General features: G+C 52.0%; 1 protein-coding gene across 3 annotated transcripts in view; it reads right to left on the bottom strand.

Annotated features, from left to right (window-relative positions):
- Positions 1-254: 254 nt before the first annotated feature.
- Positions 255-25413, bottom strand: part of LOC146808752 (cell adhesion molecule CEACAM4-like) — a 508058-nt gene continuing 482899 nt past the window's right edge. For all 3 annotated transcript variants that reach the window (XM_085614232.1, XM_085614231.1, XM_085614233.1), the window contains one exon: positions 255-668. In XM_085614232.1, the coding sequence (XP_085470358.1) occupies positions 662-668 (7 nt within the window). In that variant the 3' untranslated portion in view covers positions 255-661. The remainder of the gene's footprint in view (positions 669-25413) is intronic.

The raw sequence follows: 25413 nt of genomic DNA, 5'->3' as shown, positions 1-25413 counted from the left end.
CCTAATGGCTGTCGCTTCCTTGAAGTTTGTGCTGGTATGATGAGGTGGAGATGGCAACACTTACGCCCAGATGGAAGAGAAGAGGAGGCCGATGACATTTACTCCACTCAGAAACGTGGGTACACTTGGACATTGACATGATGCTGCCCGGTGACCAAACTAATCTGTACAATTTAACTGCTTCAAGTGTCTTTTAATATGCTGTGCCTACGCTCTCCTCTTCTTATAATGCTTGTGTCTCCATTATTTCATCTTCTCCTTTATGTATTGCCCTGATTTCTTTATAGGATAAATCAACATTTGCTGAAATTGTTGCAATTTTAGTAAAATACACCAATAATTATGTTTTTTTTTATTTTTGCATATTAGGAAAGAAAAGTTGTGTTATGTCCAATCTTAAAAGTAAAACATAATAAATATGATGTTTAATTACTAAATATAATTGTTTCTGTAACAGAATTCAAACTTTTAACATCACAGAAATGAACTGAAATCAGTCTGAATATAATTGGTCACATTTGCAGCAAACAAAATCATTTGAATCTGAATATTTTCAATAATAAGCTTTGTCTTTCTTTCCATTGATGTAAGAGGTGGTCTTCTGGTTCTTAAAATCATTAACGTTTCTTCTCCAGCGCACAGAGTCCTCTCAGCCAAAGCCTCAGGGCCTAAAACGAGGAAACAATTAGAGATGAACATTTTCATGCAGAAATCTTGTCTTCTTCAATCTCGGGTAAGACTCCCGATGATGGAAACAGTGGTCTATGGTTTCTTTGATTTTTTGTTCGGGTATAAAATGAAACTTTACCGGTGTCATAAACAATAATAATAATCATCATACTCATAACCATTATCATAATCATAACAATTCCTAGCAAGGGTTGGTGCCTGAATCTCCATTCATAATCTGAATCCGCTTGAAATTAGCATACATAGAGTGCTCAACGGGTCAAACTCCTTCAGTCGTTAGCTTTGGTGCCAATGCCATTCACAATTTGCATCAATCCTTTGGTGTGTAAGGGAGCGTGTGTAAATGAACATTTACAGTAGCACAGAGCTAACTGCCCTGCAATTTTGTTAGCTCTCTCAGAGAGTCACTTAAAGGATACATCCTTTGTAAACTATTTTGTAAAGCATTGATGCCTCCTTTGTAAACCATTGCCTCTTTTGTAACCCATTGATACCTCGTGTGTAAACCATTGATGCCTCCTTTGTAACCCATTGATACCTCCTGTGTAAACCATTGATGCCTCCTTTGTAAACCATTGATACCTCCTGTGTAAACCATTGATGCCTCCTGTGTAACCCATTGATACCTCCTGTGTAAACCATTGATGCCTCCTTTGTAAACCATTGATACCTCCTGTGTAAACCATTGATGCCTCCTGTGTAAACCATTGATGCCTCCTTTGTAAACAATTGATGCCCCCTTCATAACCCATTGATGCCTCCTGTGTAATCCATTGATGCCTCCTTTGTAAACAATTGATGCCCCCTTTATAACCCATTGATACATCCTGTGTAAACCATTGATGCCTCCTGTGTAATCCATTGATACCTCCTTTGTAAACAATTGATGCCCCCTTTATAACCCATTGATACCTCCTGTGTAAACCATTGATGCCTCCTGTGTAAACCATTGATGCCTCCTTTGTAAACCATCGATGCCTCCTTTGTAAACCATCGATGACACCTTTTTAAACTATTAACATACAAGGTGGTACAAGTCAAGTACATCATGTCTCATGAGCAATTTCATTACAAGACCGGAGGCTAACATTATGCATTAATCTTTTAATACCAACTTTCACACAGCCATTTTAAATCATTACATCAAAGTATAGATTGTTCTAGAACATAATACAGTCAGGCTATAAAGGTCACACACTCAGTACAATCTGCCTCTTTTATATGAGGCTCCATACAGATAAGTAACCATACTATTACCTTTCCTAATGTTAACTTTTATCTGTCTAGATCTATCTATCAAGAAATGTATTCACCCAACAACAATAAAAACCACAGAAGTGAAGAATGGTGGCTCCAAGACCATGTGGCCAAGTTTATTAAAATGTGGTTATGGATCTGGATCGACATCCCCCCCTGGGGGTGGAAACATGCCAGGCTGGCTTCATGAGTTCCTTGAATCCATGGGGTTGGTAGATGGGTGGCAGACCTATCACCCAAGCACAGTACAACACACCTTACACTCGGGGCACATGGGAGCCTTTCTTTCATAGATTACTTCCAAGTCCCTGCATCTCAGGCCACCCACATACATGAGATTAAACATTTGGCCAGAGGCATTTCGGATCACTCCCCGGTTTGGCTTCATTTCGTCCTTAGCTATAAGCAGGTGGGAAGAGTGGCCCCAATTAACCCATGGTACTTACGAGATCCTAAAGTTCGTAAGGAACTTATTAAAGCCATAGACAATTACTTTATAGAAAACTACGGGTCTGTGACCTCCTCTCAGATGCTGTGGGAGGCTTTTAAGACTGTGATCCGTGGTCAGGCCTTGTCTCTTATCTCCGGAGTTAAGAAAGAGACCCAGAAAGAGATTGCTAGCATAGAGGCGGAGCTTGGTCGCTTGGAGACTGACTTAGAATTGGGACTCACACCAGACAAACTCCATCAATTGAAGCTCCGGCAGCAGGAGTATAGGCCATTAGCAACGGAGCAGGCCAAAACCATGGGGAGACATAAGCTAGGACGGATATACGACCTAGGGGATAAGGCAGGTAAATTGTTAGCCTGGCTTGACAAGAAAGAATGGGCGAGCAGGCTGGTGCCTGAACTCTGTGATAAAAGAGGTAACCTTCTGACAGACCTGCAAGGTATTGCAAGGCATTGCGGACATGTTTGCTGACCACTTCAGCACGGTCTATTCTGCTGTTGCTCCATATTCGGTAGATGACTCCCGTAAGCTGTTAGTGGACATCACACTTCCTAAGCTTTCGGTAGAGGACTGCGACCTACTAGCGAGCGTAAGAACTCCTGACGACATTGCGAAGGCGATTGGATCCTTAAATGTCGGTAAGGACTCTGGTCCCAATGGTCTTCCCATCGAACAATATAAACTTCAGCCGGACAAACTGTACCCTCAGCTGCATTCTATGTTTGAAGAATCCAGAGACAAAGGGACACTCCCTAAACATCAGAGGACAGCTACCATAGTCACTATCCATAAGGAGGGGAAACTCAAGACTGAGTGCACGTCCTATAGGCCGATCTCTCTCTTTTTTTTTGAAACCGTTTATTGCAATCTCAAGAATATACAAGTATGGGCCTACAACCTTCCGGCCGGCCGCTAGAATGACAGGAGCATATGACAGACGTTCAAAAAACACTTGGCGTTGCAGAGAAGCAAAATCAGGAGGTATCAACGTCGTGGGCCACATCACTCTGACCCCACAATACGGTTCCATTTTATACAAACAACACGAAAAACCACACCCGCAAGGCAACCCACAATCAAAAGTAACAGCACGTGCTCCCCAAATGGGGGACCCCCAGCCATCCACAGGAGTCGAAAGAGGGGAAGGGGAACAGATCGAGGACTGGGGGAACCCTGTGCCCGGGGCTGGGGAAAGGAGTCAACTAAGGGGACGGGGCTGGCGAGGCGGCAGGCAGCAGTGGTGGCGCGCAGATACCCCCGCGGTAGGCGTTCCAGGGGCCCCATACTTTCACCCATGTCCCAGGCTTACCCCTCGCCACATACACCACCTTTTCTCGGAACATGCACCAATCCATGTGTTCTTTCCAGGCCGACACCGCCGGGGGCCTCTGGGATCCCCACAGTTGAGCAATGTCACGCTTAGCTATCATATATCCCAGAGTCACCCATCGCGTCTGCGGAACCGAGTAGTCAGTTGGTTCCCACACATTCAGCAGGCATCTCCTCGCTTCAGGCAGCAGCGCGACATGCGTAACCACTCGCAGAACCTCATGCACACCACGCCAGAATCGCTCCACCTTCGGGCATTCCCACAAAATGTGCAAAAAAGTCGCCAAAGCACCACACCCACGCTTGCATAACCCATCCTCAGCGTAGCCCATACGCAGAAGCCTTGGCCCCGTCATGTAAACCCGGTGGAGTATCTTAAGCTGGACGAAACGGAGGCGCGCCGGTATGGCCACCTCCTTCGGAGAGGCCACCGCGGAAATCCAGTCCTCGTCGTCCAACTCCAGCCCATCGGCAAGCCAAGCCTCACGGAGGCCAGTCAGCAAACCCGAGCGGTCATTAATCAATTTTTTGTAAATAAGGGAGATCGTGCTGTCCGGAACGTGGCCATCCAGCACTCTATCCTCCAAGGGGGAAGTCTCCGGGATGGAGGCGACGTCTGGGAAGACGGAGCCCAGTGCGTGACGGACCTGCAAGTACCGGAAGTATTCACTGCCCTGCAGCTGAAACTCCGTCTGCAGCGTCTTGAATGTTTTAAATCCCCCCCTCGTCCAGAGATCCCCCACTTTACTGATGCCTATCGTGTCCCACTTCTCGAAGCCCTTCGAGGTCCACAGGGAGCCCAACCTCTCAGACGCATACAACGGCAATGCCCGGGTCAAACGGTCCTTCCACCCCATAGCTGTGTTAGCCGCGTGCCATACTCGCACCATGACACGCGTAGGTCCCGTCAAGCGGGGGTCGGGCGCGCCAGAGTAGAGCGCTCGATTGTAGTCGCCACCGGGCAGGAGCATCTTGTCCATTTCAAATGCCGGGTTTAAGGCGGGCCCGTAGAGGCCGTGATTAATTGCAGCTAGCTGGGAGGCCCAGTAATACCGTTTAATATCCGGGAGGGCAATCCCCCCGTCGTACCACGGGAGCGTCAACTTCGCCAGGGCTATACGCGGCCTCCCGTCCCAGAACAGGCGGCGCTGTAGACTCTCCAACTCACGGAAGTAGCGCGCCGGGACTAAGTCCATAGTGTTCTGGAGAGCGTACAGGAAGCGTGGCAATGACATCATCTTAAACAATGCCGCCCGGCCGAGCGGCGAAAGCGGCAGGCGCCGCCAGCGCGCGACGTCCTCCTTCAGACGCTGGAGGGGGGGAAGCAAATTCCGCTCGTAGTGGGCCTCCGGGTCGAGAGTAATATAGACACCCAGATACCGAAACCCCTGAGAGGCAATCTGGATCGGACAGCCCCGCGGGAGGACGGGAGCCTCCCCGGAAAGCACATACACACATGATTTAGCCCAGTTGATGACAAGGCCTGAGTTGCGACCGAATGAGCGCAAAACATCAACCAGGACAATCAGTGATTTACGCGGGGAGGCTAGGTACAAAAGGATATCGTCAGCGTATAGGGACACGCGGTCCTCATACTCGGGGGTCCAACGGAGACCACGGATGGAAGGGTGCCACCGCAGCCACTCCGCCAGGGGTTCCAAGGCCAGCGCAAACAGGAGCGGCGACAAGGGGCAGCCCTGTCGCGTGCCCCGTCCCAGCTCGAATGGGACCGATACTCTTCCATTCACCACCACCTGCGCCAATGGGCTCGAATACAACAATTTGACCCAGCTGATGAACCCCGGGCCAAATCCAAACTTCGCCAGCATCGCCCAAATGTATGGCCACTCGAGCGTGTCAAACGCCATGGTGGCGTCTAAGGACGCCAATATGGCCGGCTCCCGCACAAACGGGACACGCGCGAGCACCCCGTGCAAGCGCCGCAGATTAAGGGCCGTGTTGCGATGGGGAATAAAGCCGGACTGGTCTTGGTGGACCAGATCGCCCACCACGCCGACCAGCCGGTTGGCTAGCACCTTGGCGAGGATTTTGGGCTCCGCATTCAAGAGCGAGATAGGCCGATAGGATGTAACCCGGTCTCGGGGTCTCCCCTCCTTGTGGATCACCACGATTGTAGCCAGACGCTGGTCCGGTGGGAGGGAGCCCCGCGAGTGGGCCGCCAGGAACATCGCACGGAGGTGGGGTGCCAGTACATCCGGTCGCAGCTTATACAGCTCGATAGGGATACCGTTCGGGCCCATGGCCTTACCGGATGCGACCGAGCGTATGGCGAGGGCAATTTCGTCGGAGGTGGGGGCGGCATCTAACGACACCCTGTCCTCCACCGAGAGGGAAGGCAGCGCGATATCCCTAAGCAGGGCATGGGAATCCTCCTCCGAGCAGGGAGAAACCGGGGAATACACCTCGCGGAAATAATCCGCGAAACAAGAGACAATGTCTTCTGGCTCGGTGACACGAACACCATCCATCCTCTCAATCAGCGGGACCACACGACTCGCTCTCTCCTTTTTATCCAACCACGCAAGCAGTTTACCAGCCTTATCACCCACATCATACAGTCACCCCTGTTGCTCTCTACTGAGGCCCCTGGCCGCCTCCGTGATGAGGGCCCTGTAGGCCGCCTGCTTAAGTTGTAGGACATGTAGTGCAGCATCCGTCACCCCACTCTCTAGATCACCCTCCAATTCAGCAATTTCGGCCTCCACCCGGGTCACCCCCTCCTGCTCGCGCCTCCGGGCATGGGAGATAAAGGAGAGGGCCTCCCCTCTAAGAACTGTCTTAAAGGCTTCCCACAGGGAGATAGCCGAAGGGACAGACCCCACATTTTCATCAAAATACCGCTGCAAGGATTTAATCAAATCAGCGCGAATGGTGGGGTCGCGCAGGTACCAGGCATTGATTGGAGCTACCCTGCCCTCCCCCCTCGGGAAGACATCAAAGTGCAACAGGAGCGGGGAGTGATCTGAAATACCCCGCGCCAAATGGCGCACCTCTCCTACCCTCCCAACATAGGCCGCAGGGACAAGGACATAATCAAGCCGCGAGAGACTACCATGGGCACCCGAGTGGAAAGTGTACTGCAGCTGCATGGGATGTTTTAAACGCCAGCAGTCCACCAGTCCCAGTGTATCTAAGAAGCCGGACAGCCACGCCTGTGCCCGGGGGAGGTCCCTAGGGGGGTGACGATCCACGGTCCCAGAAACCACCGCATTGAAGTCCCCCCCAACCACCAGAAGCCCCCCCGGAAGGTCAAGGAGGAGGCGCCCCAGGTCCGCAAAGGTGGTAGACTGTAACCCCGGTGGGACGTACACTGATACAAAGACAACTACTTTGCCCTCCATTCTCCCCACCAAGACAGTGTAGCGTCCCCTCTCATCATGGCGCACCTCGTCTATTTCCAACGGGAGCGAGTTCTTCACCATGATGCCCACCCCCCGTGAGCCCGACGTGAAGCCCGAGTGGGCCACCAAACGATAGCCACGCCGATTCATGGCACAAAAAGAATTACCAATAAGGTGTGTCTCCTGCAGAAAGACCACATCTGGCGAAATTCGTTTCAGATACTGCAGGACCACACCTCGCTTAATCCTATCCCCCAGTCCATTAACGTTCCAGGACAACAAAGTCAGGTCCCTACCCCCCATCACATACAGAAGCCATCATGCGTCCCCCCGAGAGCACCTTAAAAACACCAATACAGTAAAGGGTTTGCCTTGCGGTAAAAACGAACAACACCCCACCCCAACCCACCCTTCACAACAGAACTCCCCCCTCCCTGCACCCCTGCATGAGCCCAAACAGCCCCCCCAAAGTGCAGTGTGCCTGTCGCCCCATAGATGATTAAACTAACTAGTCCCCCAGAGGAGGAGGGAGAGCCCCCAAGAGACCTCGTACGACCTCCACAGGAGGGGAGCTTACACGAACAGTCAAAAATGACGATAATGTTGTCCAGAGCGAGGCCTACTATTAGTCCCTCAGTCCTGATCCGGCGAGCCCTCCCCACCAACCGCGCCCCCCCCACCCCCCCGGCCCCGATCCCCGGGCAAAGTGTCCAACCAGTCCCCGGCCGCCTCGGGACGATCAAAAAAGTGCGTGCGGCCATCCACCTCCACCCTCAACTTAGCTGGAAAGAGCATCGCATACTTGAGGTTCAGGTCCCGTAGACGACGTTTGACTCCGAGAAAGCTCAGTCTCTGCTTTTGGACCGCTGGGGTGAAATCAGGATAGAAGTTTACGTCCATATTGTCGAGTCTGACCGGTACTTGTAGCCTAGAAGTCTGCAGGATAGCGTCTCTGTCCCGAAAGTTGAAGATCCGGGCAATGAGAGGCCTCGGAGGGGCTCCGGCCTTAGGTCTTCCTCCGGGAACCCTGTGGGCACGTTCCACCGCAAAGAATTTACTCAGCCCCCGGGGCTGGAGACGGGTGAGAATCAGGTCCTCCACAAACAGATCCGCCGCCGCCTCCTCGCGTCCCTCCGGCACCCCGACTATGCGGACATTGTTCCTCCGGGCCCGACCCTCGGAATCCTCCAGTCGACGATCCATCAGGGCGCTCGCCTGGCCAAGCCGGCGCACCTCCTTCTGGAGGGCCGCCACGTCCGTTGTGAGGCCCGAGGTGGTGTGGGCCAAAGAATCGACCCGGTCATTCGTCTTGGATAGATCGGCCCTCACCAGGCCAACATCCACGAGGACCGAGTCAATCTTCTGCGCCAGTGTGTCAAAGCGCTGGTCCACCGAGGCCTTCATCTCGGCGATAGCGCCCATGACGTCTCGGAGGGTCAGATCCGCGGGCTGAGCAGGAGCATCAGTCGGGCCCTCAGGGGACCTACGCGGCACCTCGGGAGATCCCTTCTGGAGGGTGTAGCGGTCCATGTTGTTGGACTGATGGGCTGCGCCACGGCGGGTCGATTTCACCTTTGCCCGGTCGCCATCTTGCTTTGTGGACATGGTTCCAGTCCCCAAATCGTGCCAATCACCTCGAAAAGGGCCGACAAACCAGTGCACGGGCTCTGGGGGGGGGGCAACCACAGGTCCGCAGGACGGATCACAGCCGGCGGGCCGGCAGGGCCACCCAACGAGGCCACACCACCGCACACCGCCCCGCAACCCAACCTCGCCTACGCAGCAAGGAGGGTGCAAGAGCGAAAGTGAAAGTGCGGGGTACGCGAGCCGCCCAGCCCTGCCCGCCGCTGTTGTTCACTTTGTCTCCGGATCGCCCCACAACTCCAATCCGGGGGGCCGGCGTGGAGAAGGCCGCAAACCTCAATCGGTGCTCCCGCCGGTGTCCGAGGTCCAATTTGGAAACGGAAAACGGGTGCCACCTCAGCTCGGGCTCACCAACACAGTCCCCTCATCTAGGACAGGATATTGTCAGGATTTATGCAGGAGGTCACGGAGGTCCTCGGGAGCCTCGCACCTACGCGGCCATCTTGGTTGTGCGCTAGGCTCCTCCCCGCCGATCTCTCTCTTGAATGCTGAGCCCAAGATTCTGGCCAAGCTTTTGGCCAATCGTCTGGTCACGTTGATCGGGGAGCTAGTTCACACAGACCAATCCGGTTTTATCCCCCATCGGAACACAGCTCTTAATTTGCGTAGAGTTTTTTTTTTTTGTTTATTGGCATTTGTAATTGTATACAAACAGAACAAAAAAAAAACAATCATAACATTGCGGTCACGTCACAACAGCATCCTTCATCCAATTTTGTCTATACATTTCCTAATCAGGAGTCTCCCATACCCACCGCCATTTATCTCATGTGCGAGTCATTTATTAAGCCTGTTGCTGCAATTGCAAATATTGGGTTAGATACACCCAGTAGTCTCTGGGTTGCGATCCAGCTGGTAGTTCTTCTTCATAGGTCTACAGAGTATCCCTACAATATGTTAAGTCCGTGAGCCAGTCCGTGGGCTTCGGGCTGCGCCTGCCATTCCAACATATCGAGACCCTCCTTTTAGCTATTAGTAGCGCAATCATACAGAATCTGCATTTCAGGGCTCGAAAGTCAGGCAGTATTCCCAGCAAACAGGTTTTGACCTCGCATCGCACTTCCCCGCCTACCATAGCCCCAATCTTCTGCGTCACCTGCACCCAGTATTCTCCGACTGCCTCACATGACCAGGCTAGGTGTATGAAATCTGCCCCGTCTGCACCACAGCGCTCACATCTAGAGTCCTCCCGCAGCCCATAGCGGTGCAGCCTGGCCGGTGTGTAGTATGTCTGGTGTAAGTATTTGAAATGCAGAATGCGGAGATTGCCGTTAGGTGTCAGCATGCCCGTCAGAGTACAGGCAGTAGTCCATTCATCCTCCGTTAGCGGAGTGTCAAGACAGCCATTCCACTTCTCCATGGAAGCAGTCGTGGTTGCCGCTATGTCCTCCTGCATCTTCGTGTACAGTGTGGATACCAAATGTTTTCTCGCAGGTGTGGTGATCAGCCACTGCAGTGCGGTTAGCCCCGGGGGTTCCAACGGGTACGTTGGGTATAGCTGCTTCATAGCCCTCTGCAGTCTGTGATAATTGAAGCGAAATAATGCAGTCATGTTACTAATGAATGTCAGGTTTTCTAGCGTTTTAAAGGTCCCATCTTCGTACAAGTCCCCCATGGTGTCGATGCCCACTTGGCGCAGCAGTTCTAGTCCCACTTTTTCTTGCGTGACCGATATCGCCGGGTGCCACTGAAGCCGGAGTGCCGGGGCATACAGCGGCAATTTATTAGCTTTTCTGCCCATTGCATGCCACGCTTTGTTTGTAGCATCGATAGTGTTTATGTCGTTCATTTGCAAAGGGGGCCTGCGATGGGTGATAATCGCCTCCAGTGGAACCGGCATAGCATCCCCCTCCTCAATCGCAGTGTGGGTAAGAAATGGGACCTTGTGATACCAAAAATGTGCATATTGTGCTTGTGCGCAGAGATAGTATAGACAGAAGTCAGGTACCCCGTACCCCCCCCTACTGTAAGGCAGTGTCAATGTCCGCATCTCTTCCCTGGCCGTCTTTCCCGCCCAGATAAGGCGAAGGACCAGCGAGGTGATCCGTCGGAACACTTCCGCTGGAGGGTGAATTGGGATGTTAGTGAAGAGGTAGAGCAGCTTTGGCAGCACCACCATTTTAACAATAGCAATTCGGTCAGCCACCGACAGTGGCAGCTGGATCCACCTCCCCACCTTCGCGTCTAGTGCGTCTATCACTGTCCCGTAGTTGGTCCGGATCACGACCTCCGGGTCCCTATGGTACCACACACCCAAATATTTTATCGGGTCCATCTTCCATTCCAGAGGATAGTCCATTGGGTGTGGTTGCGTGCTGTCGGTCAGTGGAATGATCATGGACTTGGCCCAATTTATAATGACCCCGGATTGTCGCGCGAATTTGATATATTCCCTCAATAGCCGATTCAGGTTGGCCTGTGGGTCCCTCACAAAGAGTAGCATATCGTCTGCGTACAGTGATATGTGTAGTGGCTGCTGCGGGAACTGCAGGGCCGAGTAATGGTGCCCTTGTCGTATTTTGCACGCAAGGGGTTCCAGCGCAAGCGCGAACAAGAGGGGGGACAGGGGGCAGCCCTGCCTCGTCCCTCTCCGAATGTCAATTGGGCTTGAGATATATTTATTCACCTTAACCCGTGCCACAGGTGCGTCATATAGTAAGTTAATCCATTGGAGGAACATGGGCGGGAAGCCCATCCTCCTCAGCACCTTGCTCATATAAGTCCATTCCAGAGAGTCAAAGGCTTTGGCCGCGTCCAAAAAGACCGCCGCCGCCTTCGTCTCAGGTGTTAGATAGTGCGCGAGTGCAAATAATGTTCGCGTGTTGTGTGCCGTGGAGCGTTCCGGTATGAATCCAGCCTGGTCAGGCAGGACCAATCTAGGCATGAGCGGATTAAGCCTGGTCGCAAGCAATTTTGCCAATATCTTGTTGTCTACATTTATAAAGGACAGTGGTCTGTAAGAGTCGCAAAGTTCCGGGTCCTTTTGTGGCTTGGGTAGCGCCAACAGCAGCGCCTCTCGCAGGGTTGGCGGTAAATGTTGTTGCTCGTGAGCATTGCCATACATTTCCACCAAATGTGGGGCTAGTTGGTCAGCGAACGCCTTATAAAATTCGCCAGTGAAGCCATCTGGGCCCGGCGTCTTGCCATTCGGCAGCGACTTAATAACCTCAGTGACCTCCTCGACCGTGATAGGCTGGGAGAGGTATTCGCGGTGTGAGTCTGACAGCCACACTATCGCCACGTCTTCGAGGTAGTCCGCGATTTCGGTCTCATTGGCCGTTGGCCTGGATGCATATAGTTCACCGTAGGCAGCCACAAATTCACCCAATATTGCTTGTTCACCATAGTGCCGCTCCCCCTGGCGCCCACGAATCACCTGTATGTTTTGCGGGGCCCGGCCCTCGCAGATGGCAGTCGCTAGGCGCCTGCCCGGTCTGCCGCCCTCCCCATATGCCCTCGCCACTTGTCTTTTAGTTGTGTATTTAATTTCGTCGTCCGCTAAGCTCTGGAATTCGGACAGTGTTTTCCTAATGTCCCCTAGTACCTGAGCATTCTGCGTGCTCTCATATTCCCGTTCGAGAAGTCTCAACTTGTCTTCCCTGGCTCGTATCTGCTGTCGGATGTCCTTTAGAATACCTGCGTTAGTACTGATGCAGACCCCCCGTATGGTGGCCTTGCAAGCCTCCCATAGTACTCCCGAGTCGGTCGTAGGAGTCGCATTGTTGTCAAAAAAATCCTGTATCGCACTCCCAATGGTATCTGCATAGACAGGATCCATCAGCGCTTTGGCATTAAATCTCCAACTGAATGGAGGCGGCGTGTAGTTCGGGAGCTCCAGAGAGAGGAGCACCGGGCTGTGATCCGAGAGTGTTCTGGGTAAGTGCCTAACTTCCCGTGTCCACAATGCTATATCCCCCGACACCAGCCAGTAATCTATGCGGGACCAACTGCCGTGTGATGTAGCTACGTGTGTGGCCTCCAACTCTCCCGGGTGTCTACTTCTCCAGATGTCAGTGAGTGCTCTATCAACCATTATGTCATGTAAGACACGTAATGCTCGCCTATGTGGCTCCGTCGTCGTTCCGGATCTATCGACATCTTCCGAGAGCGCAAGGTTAAAGTCACCACCCCAAATCACGTGAGGCGCCTGCAAGTCACGCAGTTTACCCCACAGCAAGTGATAGAACTGTGGGTCATCCACGTTAGGCCCATATACATTCACTACAGCTAATCTCTGTCCCCGCAGGGCCCCAGTCAGTAGGACAAATCTCCCCATTGCATCCGTCTCCACCTTATCTATCATATAGTTCAGCCCCTTCCTGATCAGCACTAATACCCCTGTGCGTAGGAAGAGTAGGATGAGTAGTGTACCGATTCAGCCCATCTACGTCCCACATTTAATCGGCGCGCCGGTGCGCAGTGCGTCTCTTGTATTAGTGCAATGTCTATGTGTTGCCTGTCTAGGTAAGCTAGTGTTTGCCGTATTTTTTTGGGGTTGCCTAGCCCCCGCACATTCCACGTTAGCAGTCGAAGATACCCTTCACCTATCCTGTTCTCAGCCATCAAGGCGTATCAGCATGTGTGTACCAGTCGCCCCCCTTGTCAATGAACGCTCCCAGCAGCTGTCGCAGTGGGCAAGGGCCCCATGAGTCCCCAGCAATGGCACTTGGAGTTCAGCGATGCGTCTCATGCGCAGTGACCAACAGTTCAACATCTCAACCACAACCCATGTCCCCCCACCCACTTTAGCACCCCAACCATGCCAAAGACACACCCCAAATTGAACATCAAACATCAAAGTAACTGAATTCGGGGATCACCCTATTCGGGGGGACCGCCTAGAGCGCACCATTCCATCCAACTTAATGGATGGGGACGGGATTATATTATAGTCCGGAGCTCAGCAGCTCCCATGTTAATGTAGGCCTCTCAACGTCCCTTTCCCTTACCCAGTGCAACAGCCCTTATGAATCATCACCCCCACTGTGCATCAGCATTGTCTTGCTACCCAGTGGGCAGTGCACGGTCTTTCTCCTATTACCCCTCCCACGTCTGACCCTCGGAGCCCCGCTCCGGCTCAGACCGACAGGGGCCATTGCTCTTGTTATCCAGTTATCTGAGCCCCTCCCAGGCCCGCGATGTATATGGCAACTCATCACACAGTGGTCAAGTTCATCAGTATGCGGGCTCTATCACTGTATGGCATTGTCACACCGGAGTCCCACAGATAGGAGCCAGCGCACACCCCCGCGGAGCTGCAGGAGCAGTAAAGGCAACAAGCACCATTCTGGCACAAACCCAAATATCCTCGCTCGCAGTGGGCGCACTCACCGTCCCCAACAGTCCGTGTGTCTCAGTGTTGTTCGTGCCAGACCCCGCATACCTCGACAGGGTCGCAGTTTCACCATGTTGTGTGGAGTGTCCTCACCAGTCTTCTTGTGGTTCAGCTTGTAGCACGTCAGTCCGTGTCTACACCCTTATCAACCCTTTGTTTCTCCTTGCGCTTGGTTCCAAGTTGTTTGAGGAGATCATTCGCCTCGCGAGGCGAGTGGCACAGCGCCACCCGCCCTCCATGTGTTATGCGCAGCCGGGCTGGATAGAGCATGGCATAATCAATCCCCAGGTCACGCAGTTTCTTTTTGACCGGATTAAATTCCTTCCTCGCCTGTTGGACTGCGACCGTGAAGTCCGGGTAGAAGGCCAGTGTATTACCTTGGTGCGTGACCTGTTGTTTCTCTCTCACTATGCGGAGGATTGCATCGCGGTCCCTGTAGTTGAGGACTCTGGCGACTATAGGGCGCGGGGGAGCCCCTGGCTTCGGCCTCGGGGCCAGTGACCTGTGCGCGCGCTCTATCAGGAACAGTGGAGACAAGTGCTCTGCACCCACCACGTCCTTAATCAGCCCCTCAACATAAGTCTCCATCCGGCCAGTGTTGGTGGACTCCGGGACCCCCGTGATTCTAACGTTGTTCCGCCTCGATCTCGCTTCCAAATCCTCCGTCTTGTTTTTTAGCGCCTCCATCAGCCTTTCCGCCTCTGCACATCTGTAGGAGAGTAGGGTCTGCTATCCTATGGTCACCCCAAATTTTTGCTTTTTGCTTCACTGGTTTTTGACATATTGAGGCTGTGGGCCTGCCAATCAGACCCCCAGCCTGCTGTTCTCTCTACTAAATTAAAACTATGCACCCTAGGTGCATAACCAATTGGAAGTGGATCACCCTGTCAGCCCCTGTACCAGTGTACACTAGGTACCCAGGGCATTGGTGTACCCAAGGCCTGCCAAGGGCTGCAGCATGTATTATGCCACCCCAGGCTTGGCCTAACAATTTGACACAACTGGCTGATCACTCAGCTGGGGTAAGTTGGTGTAATCACCTCTTACTTAGGTGTAGTATACCTATACCTAACCTTAAATGGGACACCTGGTAACCTATAAGTCACTCCTATGGCAGGCCTTAACAATCCTGAAGGCAGAGTGCTTGGTTCCATGTGAGATGGTGCTCTGGCATGAGCTGAGCCTGTCTGCAGTGGTCGGAACAACTTCCTTCTACTGTTTCCAGATATCGTCATACCATATACTCTTAAGTGCATTATGAACCTCGCGGTTAAATGCTATCTTTGGTTTGGCTTTATCAAAACATGTCGAGTAAGGTGTCATACGAATTGGAATACTAACCCCTCGCCAATTCTGGCGACGGGGTTAGCATTCCACCCTCCTAGAGGGACACGACATGTACAGTACCTGAAACCCGGGTAAAATCAGACATAGCCTCAGCTCCACAAAATGGATGCTGCCACCACAGACACAAGTCTGCCCTCCTGCTGCTGGGAGTCCTTCCAGCTTGGGAGGTGTGGACAAAGGGTTTCCTGCCAGGGGAGGTGCGTGCACCACCCCAGACAGGATTTTGTGTATTGGTCAGGTAGGGCTTGAAAGAAACCAGACATGCCTGTGGCTCACAAGGAGCCTCGGTGCATATGCCAGTTCAAACCGGTCCTGGGGCACACCAGTCCCGGGCCTGGGGCGAGCTGGACAAAGGATTGGGGGTGTAACCACCCCCCTTCCTGGTCCCACCCATAGGGAGGGACCTAGCAGGTAGTCCGGCCCCTAGAATCCGCTTAAAGGTAGGAGCTGTGTCCTAAGACTTCAGACATCCTGGAATCAACTTAAAACTAAGAAGAAGACGGGAACTTCGACGCTCTGCTGCACAGAGGACTGAAGCCAATCTCCCCTGTGGTCAGGGAGTGACCACCTTGCTAACGCAAGCACCATCCAGCGAATCAACGTCTGCTTTGCCGCCGCCTCCCGCCGGAGCCCGAGCCCAGAGACTGACAAGACCTGGACCTCCAGACCTCTCACCGCCCGATCCACAGTCCCTGAAAAGAGGAGACCCGTGGAGGCACCGAGACACGTGGAGCCAGCCATCTTGGATCGACTACAACAAGCTGACAAGTGCAACAACCGAGGCTCCCTCCAAGTTGTGCTTTGGGATCTGAGAAGCCCAACTCTCGAGCAGCATTTGCACCAAAGGTGAGCCCTCCAGCATCTCCACGATCTGCGTGGGGCCCTTCTGCATTTTGCCACTCGACGCGCCTAACCGGTTGCTGGCCCGCTGGCTAGTGGCCATCTTGGCGACGAACTCTACGAAAAACACCACTGGTCTGGTTGCTCCAGACTGGCCCTTGCTCCTCTCCAAAGGAGCAATCCCTCTGACCTTGCTGGTCAGAACCAACAGCTGATTTCCGAATCCTCCTGCAATTGCTTTTGCCAAGGCTTGTTTGCTTCGACCAAGTCGCCGACACCGCCGACAGCGAGAGCCTGCGTGGGACAGCTCGTGAGCCGACTCCTGGACGTCGTCGACCTTCAGGGACCACGTGGCTGCGGAGACAAGCTACCCCTCATCACCTGTTTGCACCCGACATCGCCTGGTACCTACCTGGTGCCACGCCGGTCACTGGCTAGTGACTGTGAACACTGTCCCCTCTGCTTTCAGGTCTTCTGCAACTCCGATCCACCCTTGGATCCACCGCATCTCTCCCGGACCGACCGCCTGCAGCATCTTTGTCCCAGGCTCAACGGAACAGATAGAAGAAACCCGACGCACTTTGAGGCCTATGCACCCGCTTCCTGTGGGTGAGGTAAAGCTGGTACTCCGGTGCCCAAGTGTAGTAATACATCTCTAGTGCCTGTGTTCCAAATCTTAAGTTCCTAGTCAACCCGGAAGATCTCCTTTGCAGTAACTTTGTACTTTTTACGCACCCATTGAAACCTATGGGAGCACGCGTGTGACTATTTGCTCTGCACACGCCACCCGTGGACCTCCTGGTCACTAACTGACGTTAGCTCCTTGTAGGCCCAGCGATTCTAGAGGCCCTAGGCCTTTTCCCTTTTCTGTTCGTGGTACTTATACCACTATTTTAGTATATGGTTCGAGTGGCCACCAGGGCCTATCCATATAAAGTGCAACTTCTGTGTATTCTGTGATAATCTTGTTTGACGATTTGTGCTCCTGTGCTCATAAAGAGACTAGGGGTTACTTTGAGAAATAAATACATATATATTTTGAATATATATCTGTGTGGTGTCCTTTCATTGGTATAAAAGGGGGTTACTATTGGTAAAACAGCTTGCTTAACACGCTTCACGAGTTTAGCCTCAAAGACTGCTTAGCCTACGCTACCACTAGGGCAGCTAGTCCAAAAAGGTTGACTTACAACCACACCATAAGGGTTGCTTGGCATGGTACAAGGTGGTCACTAGAACTAGTGAACAGCATATACCAGGCCAACTTCTCACATTGGTGAGCAGCGGTTGGATTTGAGCTTGCTGTGTTTTACCATTGTAATCTCTTGGTTACCAATTGAAAGATCACATAGGTACCTGTAGGTACATATAAAACAAGATTAGATATACATAAGTTCTACTGAACTTAGTTGTTGTAGAGCAAAGGGAGTAGCACACCCTGACTACAACTACTAGATAGGTTTAGTAGGTAAACCCAAGTGTAGGTAGATTGCAACACATCCACCCACCCTTAAGAGCAATGGCTGGGGCAGAGGGGTCCACTGTACCCATCTCTGTTGAGAGTGACCCCCCGAGGGCACCATCCATCTTTGCTACCCTTAATCAGAATGAGCTCAGGCAGTTGGCAACTCTTAGAGGCCTTAAACAGCCCAAGAACCCTACCTCTGCTGTGCTCAGAGCACTCTTGCAAGATGATGAGAATCAAAGAGAGCTCAAGAGAGCTTCCCAGTTAGCCCCCTTAGGGACAGGAACAGGAGGCCCCCCTTCTGAAGATGCCACTGAGGTACCCCTTTCCAATAGCCATCCCTTAGATGAAAACCATACTACAGAGGAGGAAAGTGAGGGGGATACAGACAGTGGTGAGGATGAAGGGAGAACTAGCCCAGTGCCAAGTGTTATACTTGGCCCAGCTAAACCAAGGCTATTGGGGACTGACAGTGGGTTCACCCCACTGGATCTCCCCAGTGGACTTAACACAGGGCTTGGAAGGCAAAGGAATCGCTCAGGTGACTCCAATGCTTCCCATGGCTCTAGAGGCTCTCAAGGTCACTCCAGGAGAAGGATGACCACCCCTCAGAGGAGGGAACATGAGGCCAAGATGCAAGAAGCCCAGCTGAGGATCAGGAAGCAGGAGCTAGAAGTAGCCCTGATGGAAGAGAAACTGAGCAAGGCTAGACAGCATAAAGAGAGTGGGTCTATACCCACTGGTGGCAGCATTGTCCCTAAGGACAAAGATAGGGTTTTCGATAATAGAAACCTGTCTAAGGTTGTGCCCCCCTACAAAAGTGGGGATGACATCCACAAGTGGATAACTGCTCTTGAGAGAGCCTGCAAAGTACAGCAGGTTCCTGAAGACCAGTGGGCAGCAATCCTCTGGCTCTCCTTTGAGGGAAGAGGCAGAGACAGACTCCTCACTGTTAGAGAAGAGGATGTCAGAAACTACAGAGTCCTGAAGAGTGTTCTAGTTGATGGGTTAGGCTTAACCACTGAGCAGTACAGGTTAATGTTCAGAGACACCCAAAAGACACAGACTCAGGACTGGTCTGAATACATTGAATGTGCCACTAAGGCTTTGGAGGGTTGGTTGCTGGGAAGTAAGGTATCTGATTTTACAGGATTGTATAATTTGATGATGAGAGAACAGATTTTAAATAACTGTCAAAACCAGCAACTGCATCAACACTTGGTTGACTCTGATCTGACCTCTCCCCAAGAATTGGGAAAGAAGGCAGACAAATGGGTCAGAACCAGGGTTAAGCAAAAGAACCAGAACCAGGGCCAAGGGGGTGATCAGAAGAAAACAGACCAAAAGGGTGGAGATCAGAAACCTAAAGACCAGAAGTCTTCAACAGGGCCCCAAACTACTGCTAAGGAGGGTGGGTCCCAACAGTCCAAAAAGAAGAAAGAAGGTCAAAAGAAACCCTGGTGCAATCATTGTAAAAATACAACTCACTGGACTAGTGATTGCAAAAAGGGTGGAGCCCCCAACACTGTTGCCCCTAAGGCACTTGCTCCCAGTACTACTGTTAGCAGTGTTGGTCCCCAGACAAAGGGTGTAGTGGGAATCACTATGGGAACTGAAGGAGATTCTGACTTAGACAGAACCCTGACACAGGCAGTCCTGATCTGTGATGGGGACATTGATTTGTCCCTGACTGTGAGCCCCAGTAACCTGGGCAAGTACAGACAGACTCCTTTAATTAATAACAAAGTGGCTCAAGCCTACAGGGACACATGTGCCAGTGTCACTATGGTGACACCAGGCTTTGTGGACCCTGGACAGTACATACCAGGTGAGAACTACCTGGTGACCAATGCCAGCAATGCCACTACTTCACATAGTGTGGCAGTTGTTAACTTCTCATGGGGAGGGGTAACTGGCCTCAAAAGGGTTGTGGTTAGTGCAGACCTCCCAGTAGAATGTTTGTTGGGCAATGACCTAGAGAGTTCTCTATGGTCAGAAGTGGAGTACAGGACTCATGCAGAGATGTTAGGTATATCATCACATGTCCTTGCTGTGACCAGGTCACAGGCCAAAAAGTGCCTCACTGAACCACAGGTCTTGGATCCTGGAACAATGGACCAAGCACCTACCAAGAAGAAGAACAGGAGGGTCAAGGCTGTGCCTTCCCCCCTGCCTCAGAGTGATGATCAGCCTTCCCAGGAAGCTGATCTAGAGGACCCTGAAGGAACTGTCCCTGAAGAGCTTGAACCTGACCAGGTTGAGTTTCTGGGGACAGGGGGACCTTCAAGGGCTGACTTGAGGCAGGCTCAGTTATCCTGTCCCTCTCTTGAACCCCTCAGACAGCTGGCTGCTGCTGAGGCTGCTGGGAATGCTCAAGGTACCCATAAAGTGTATTGGGATGAAGGGCTCCTTTATTCAGAGGCTAGAGACCCCAAGCCTGGTGCAACCAGGAGGTTGGTTATACCTCTGCAATTTAGGGGCTTCCTTCTTACCTTGGCCCATGATATTCCTTTAGCAGGACACCTAGGCCAGAACAAGACCTGGGACAGACTGGTCCCTCACTTTCACTGGCCTCATATGAATGAAGATACAAAGGAGTTTTGTCGCTCCTGTGTTACCTGCCAAGCCAGTGGCAAATCAGGTGGCACAACAAAGGCCCCCCTGATACCACTACCTGTGGTGGGGGTTCCCTTTGAAAGAGTGGGAATAGACATAGTGGGTCCCATGGATCCTCCCACTGCATCTGGGCACAGATTTATACTGGTGGTAGTGGATCATGCCACCAGGTATCCAGAGGCAATTCCCCTTAGGACCACTACAGCTCCTGTTGTGGCCAGGGCCCTGCTGGGAGTATTCTCCAGAGTGGGGTTTCCTAAGGAGGTAGTATCTGACAGAGGTACCAACTTTATGTCAGGATACTTAACAGCTATGTGGAAGGAATGTGGTGTCAACTACAAGTTCACCACCCCTTATCACCCACAATGCAATGGGCTTGTTGAGAGATTCAACAAGACCCTAAAGGGTATGATCAAAGGATTACCTGAAAAGCTCAGGCGAAGATGGGACATCCTTCTACCCTGCCTTCTGTTTGCTTACAGAGAGGTCCCACAAAAAGGAGTTGGCTACAGCCCCTTTGAATTGTTGTTTGGGCACCCTGTGAGAGGCCCACTGTGTTTGGTGAAGGAAGGCTGGGAGTTACCTCTCAAAAAGCCTAAGCTAGACATAGTGGACTATGTACTTGGTCTCCGCTCCAGGATGGCTGAGTATATGGAGAAGGCATCCAAAAACCTTGAGGCAAGCCAGGCCTTACAGAAAGCTTGGCATGACCAAAAGGCTGTCTTGGTTGAGTTTCAGCCAGGACAGAAGGTATGGGTGTTGGAGCCAGTGGCCCCAGCAGCACTCCAAGACAAATGGTCTGGACCCCATACAATCCTGGAAAAGAAGGGAGAGGTCACCTACTTGGTCGACCTAGGAACTCCCAGGAGTCCCCACAGGGTACTCCATGTTAACAGGCTTAAAGCATATGTTGACAGGGCAGACATGGGCTTGCTCATGGCTACAGATGAGGGACAGGAGGAAGAGAGTGACCCTCTCCCAGACCTGTTGTCTCAGAACCCTGAAGATGGCTCAGTTGAAGGAGTGACCCTTGGAGGCAACCTCACTGCCCATCAGCAGACTGAATGTAGACAGGTTCTACAATCATTTTCACATATGTTTTCCTTGATACCTAGTCAAACTGACTGGTGTACCCATGTGGTGGACACTGGTGACAGTCTGCCTGTAAAGAACAAACTTTACAGACAACCTGACCACGTCAGGGACTGTATAAAGGCTGAGGTACATAAAATGCTGGAATTAGGTGTCATTGAACCCTCAGAGAGCCCCTGGGCTAGCCCAGTGGTTCTGGTCCCCAAACCTCACACCAAAGATGGCAAGAGAGAGATGAGGTTCTGTGTGGATTACAGAGGACTCAATGCTGTCACCAGGACAGATGCACACCCTATTCCAAGGGCAGATGAGCTCATAGACAAACTAGCTTCTGCAAAGTTTTTGAGCACATTTGACTTAACAGCTGGCTATTGGCAAATCAGATTAGCTGAGGAGTCTAAGGCCAAAACAGCATTCTCAACCCCAGGTGGGCACTACCAGTTTGTGGTGATGCCCTTTGGTCTGAAGAATGCACCTGCCACCTTCCAAAGGCTGGTGAACCAAGTCCTTACTGGGTTGGATGACTTTTGCGCAGCATATCTTGATGACATTGCTGTCTTTAGCTCCACCTGGGAGGATCACCTGATCCACCTGAAGAAGGCTCTTGAGGCTCTGCAAAGGGCAGGCCTCACTATCAAGGCTACAAAGTGCCAGATAGGGCAGAGTAAGGTTGTATATTTGGGCCACCTTGTAGGTGGAGGCCAAGTTCAACCACTGGAGAGTAAGATACAATCCATCAAGGACTGGTCCCCTCCAACCACCCAGACTCAAGTTCGAGCTTTCTTGGGCTTGACTGGGTACTACAGGAAGTTTGTTAAGAACTATGGGTCCATTGTGACTCCTCTTAATGATCTGACATCCAAGAAGATGCCCAAAAAGGTTCAGTGGACAGTAAGCTGTCAAAAGGCATTTGATGACCTGAAGGAGGCCATGTGCTCTGCACCTATCCTGAAAAGTCCTGACTACTCCAAAGAGTTTATTGTCCAAACAGATGCTTCTGAGTTGGGTGTGGGAGCTGTGCTGTCACAACTTAATGTAGATGGTCAAGACCAACCCATTGCTTTTATTAGCAGAAGGTTGACCCCCAGAGAGAAGAATTGGTCAGCTATTGAGAGGGAGGCCTTTGCTGTGGTGTGGGCCCTGAAGAAGCTGAGGCCATACTTGTTTGGCACTCACTTCAAGATTCAGACCGACCATAAGCCCCTCTTGTGGCTAAATCAGATGAAGGGTGAAAACCCCAAACTGCTTAGGTGGTCCATTTCCCTACAGGGGATGGACTTTACAGTGGAGCACCGGCCAGGTACTGACCATGGGAATGCAGATGGTCTCTCCAGGTACTTCCACTTAGGACATGAAGACGAGACTGGTCAAGGCTAGTTTAATGTCCCAGCGTTTGGGGGGGGGTTGTGTAGGAGAGTAGGGTCTGCTATCCTATGGTCACCCCAAATTTTTGCTTTTTGCTTCACTGGTTTTTGACATATTGAGGCTGTGGGCCTGCCAATCAGACCCCCAGCCTGCTGTTCTCTCTACTAAATTAAAGCTATGCACCCTAGGTGCATAACCAATTGGAAGTGGATCACCCTGTCAGCCCCTGTACCAGTGTACACTAGGTACCCAGGGCATTGGTGTACCCAAGGCCTGCCAAGGGCTGCAGCATGTATTATGCCACCCCAGGCTTGGCCTAACAATTTGACACAACTGGCTGATCACTCAGCTGGGGTAAGTTGGTGTAATCACCTCTTACTTAGGTGTAGTATACCTATACCTAACCTTAAATGGGACACCTGGTAACCTATAAGTCACTCCTATGGCAGGCCTTAACAATCCTGAAGGCAGAGTGCTTGGTTCCATGTGAGATGGTGCTCTGGCATGAGCTGAGCCTGTCTGCAGTGGTCGGAACAACTTCCTTCTACTGTTTCCAGATATCGTCATACCATATACTCTTAAGTGCATTATGAACCTCGCGGTTAAATGCTATCTTTGGTTTGGCTTTATCAAAACATGTCGAGTAAGGTGTCATACGAATTGGAATACTAACCCCTCGCCAATTCTGGCGACGGGGTTAGCATTCCACCCTCCTAGAGGGACACGACATGTACAGTACCTGAAACCCGGGTAAAATCAGACATAGCCTCAGCTCCACAAAATGGATGCTGCCACCACAGACACAAGTCTGCCCTCCTGCTGCTGGGAGTCCTTCCAGCTTGGGAGGTGTGGACAAAGGGTTTCCTGCCAGGGGAGGTGCGTGCACCACCCCAGACAGGATTTTGTGTATTGGTCAGGTAGGGCTTGAAAGAAACCAGACATGCCTGTGGCTCACAAGGAGCCTCGGTGCATATGCCAGTTCAAACCGGTCCTGGGGCACACCAGTCCCGGGCCTGGGGCGAGCTGGACAAAGGATTGGGGGTGTAACCACCCCCCTTCCTGGTCCCACCCATAGGGAGGGACCTAGCAGGTAGTCCGGCCCCTAGAATCCGCTTAAAGGTAGGAGCTGTGTCCTAAGACTTCAGACATCCTGGAATCAACTTAAAACTAAGAAGAAGACGGGAACTTCGACGCTCTGCTGCACAGAGGACTGAAGCCAATCTCCCCTGTGGTCAGGGAGTGACCACCTTGCTAACGCAAGCACCATCCAGCGAATCAACGTCTGCTTTGCCGCCGCCTCCCGCCGGAGCCCGAGCCCAGAGACTGACAAGACCTGGACCTCCAGACCTCTCACCGCCCGATCCACAGTCCCTGAAAAGAGGAGACCCGTGGAGGCACCGAGACACGTGGAGCCAGCCATCTTGGATCGACTACGACAAGCTGACAAGTGCAACAACCGAGGCTCCCTCCAAGTTGTGCTTTGGGATCTGAGAAGCCCAACTCTCGAGCAGCATTTGCACCAAAGGTGAGCCCTCCAGCATCTCCACGATCTGCGTGGGGCCCTTCTGCATTTTGCCACTCGACGCGCCTAACCGGTTGCTGGCCCGCTGGCTAGTGGCCATCTTGGCGACGAACTCTACGAAAAACACCGCTGGTCTGGTTGCTCCAGACTGGCCCTTGCTCCTCTCCAAAGGAGCAATCCCTCTGACCTTGCTGGTCAGAACCAACAGCTGATTTCCGAATCCTCCTGCAATTGCTTTTGCCAAGGCTTGTTTGCTTCGACCAAGTCGCCGACACCGCCGACAGCGAGAGCCTGCGTGGGACAGCTCGTGAGCCGACTCCTGGACGTCGTCGACCTTCAGGGACCACGTGGCTGCGGAGACAAGCTACCCCTCATCACCTGTTTGCACCCGACATCGCCTGGTACCTACCTGGTGCCACGCCGGTCACTGGCTAGTGACTGTGAACACTGTCCCCTCTGCTTTCAGGTCTTCTGCAACTCCGATCCACCCTTGGATCCACCGCATCTCTCCCGGACCGACCGCCTGCAGCATCTTTGTCCCAGGCTCAACGGAACAGATAGAAGAAACCCGACGCACTTTGAGGCCTATGCACCCGCTTCCTGTGGGTGAGGTAAAGCTGGTACTCCGGTGCCCAAGTGTAGTAATACATCTCTAGTGCCTGTGTTCCAAATCTTAAGTTCCTAGTCAACCCGGAAGATCTCCTTTGCAGTAACTTTGTACTTTTTACGCACCCATTGAAACCTATGGGAGCACGCGTGTGACTATTTGCTCTGCACACGCCACCCGTGGACCTCCTGGTCACTAACTGACGTTAGCTCCTTGTAGGCCCAGCGATTCTAGAGGCCCTAGGCCTTTTCCCTTTTCTGTTCGTGGTACTTATACCACTATTTTAGTATATGGTTCGAGTGGCCACCAGGGCCTATCCATATAAAGTGCAACTTCTGTGTATTCTGTGATAATCTTGTTTGACGATTTGTGCTCCTGTGCTCATAAAGAGACTAGGGGTTACTTTGAGAAATAAATACATATATATTTTGAATATATATCTGTGTGGTGTCCTTTCATTGGTATAAAAGGGGGTTACTATTGGTAAAACA

This window comes from Triturus cristatus, chromosome 7 (assembly GCF_964204655.1).
Source record: "Triturus cristatus chromosome 7, aTriCri1.1, whole genome shotgun sequence".
Classification (NCBI taxonomy): domain Eukaryota; kingdom Metazoa; phylum Chordata; class Amphibia; order Caudata; family Salamandridae; genus Triturus; species Triturus cristatus.
Note: the sequence above shows the minus strand (reverse complement) of the source record. Positions and strands in the feature narration are given on the sequence as shown.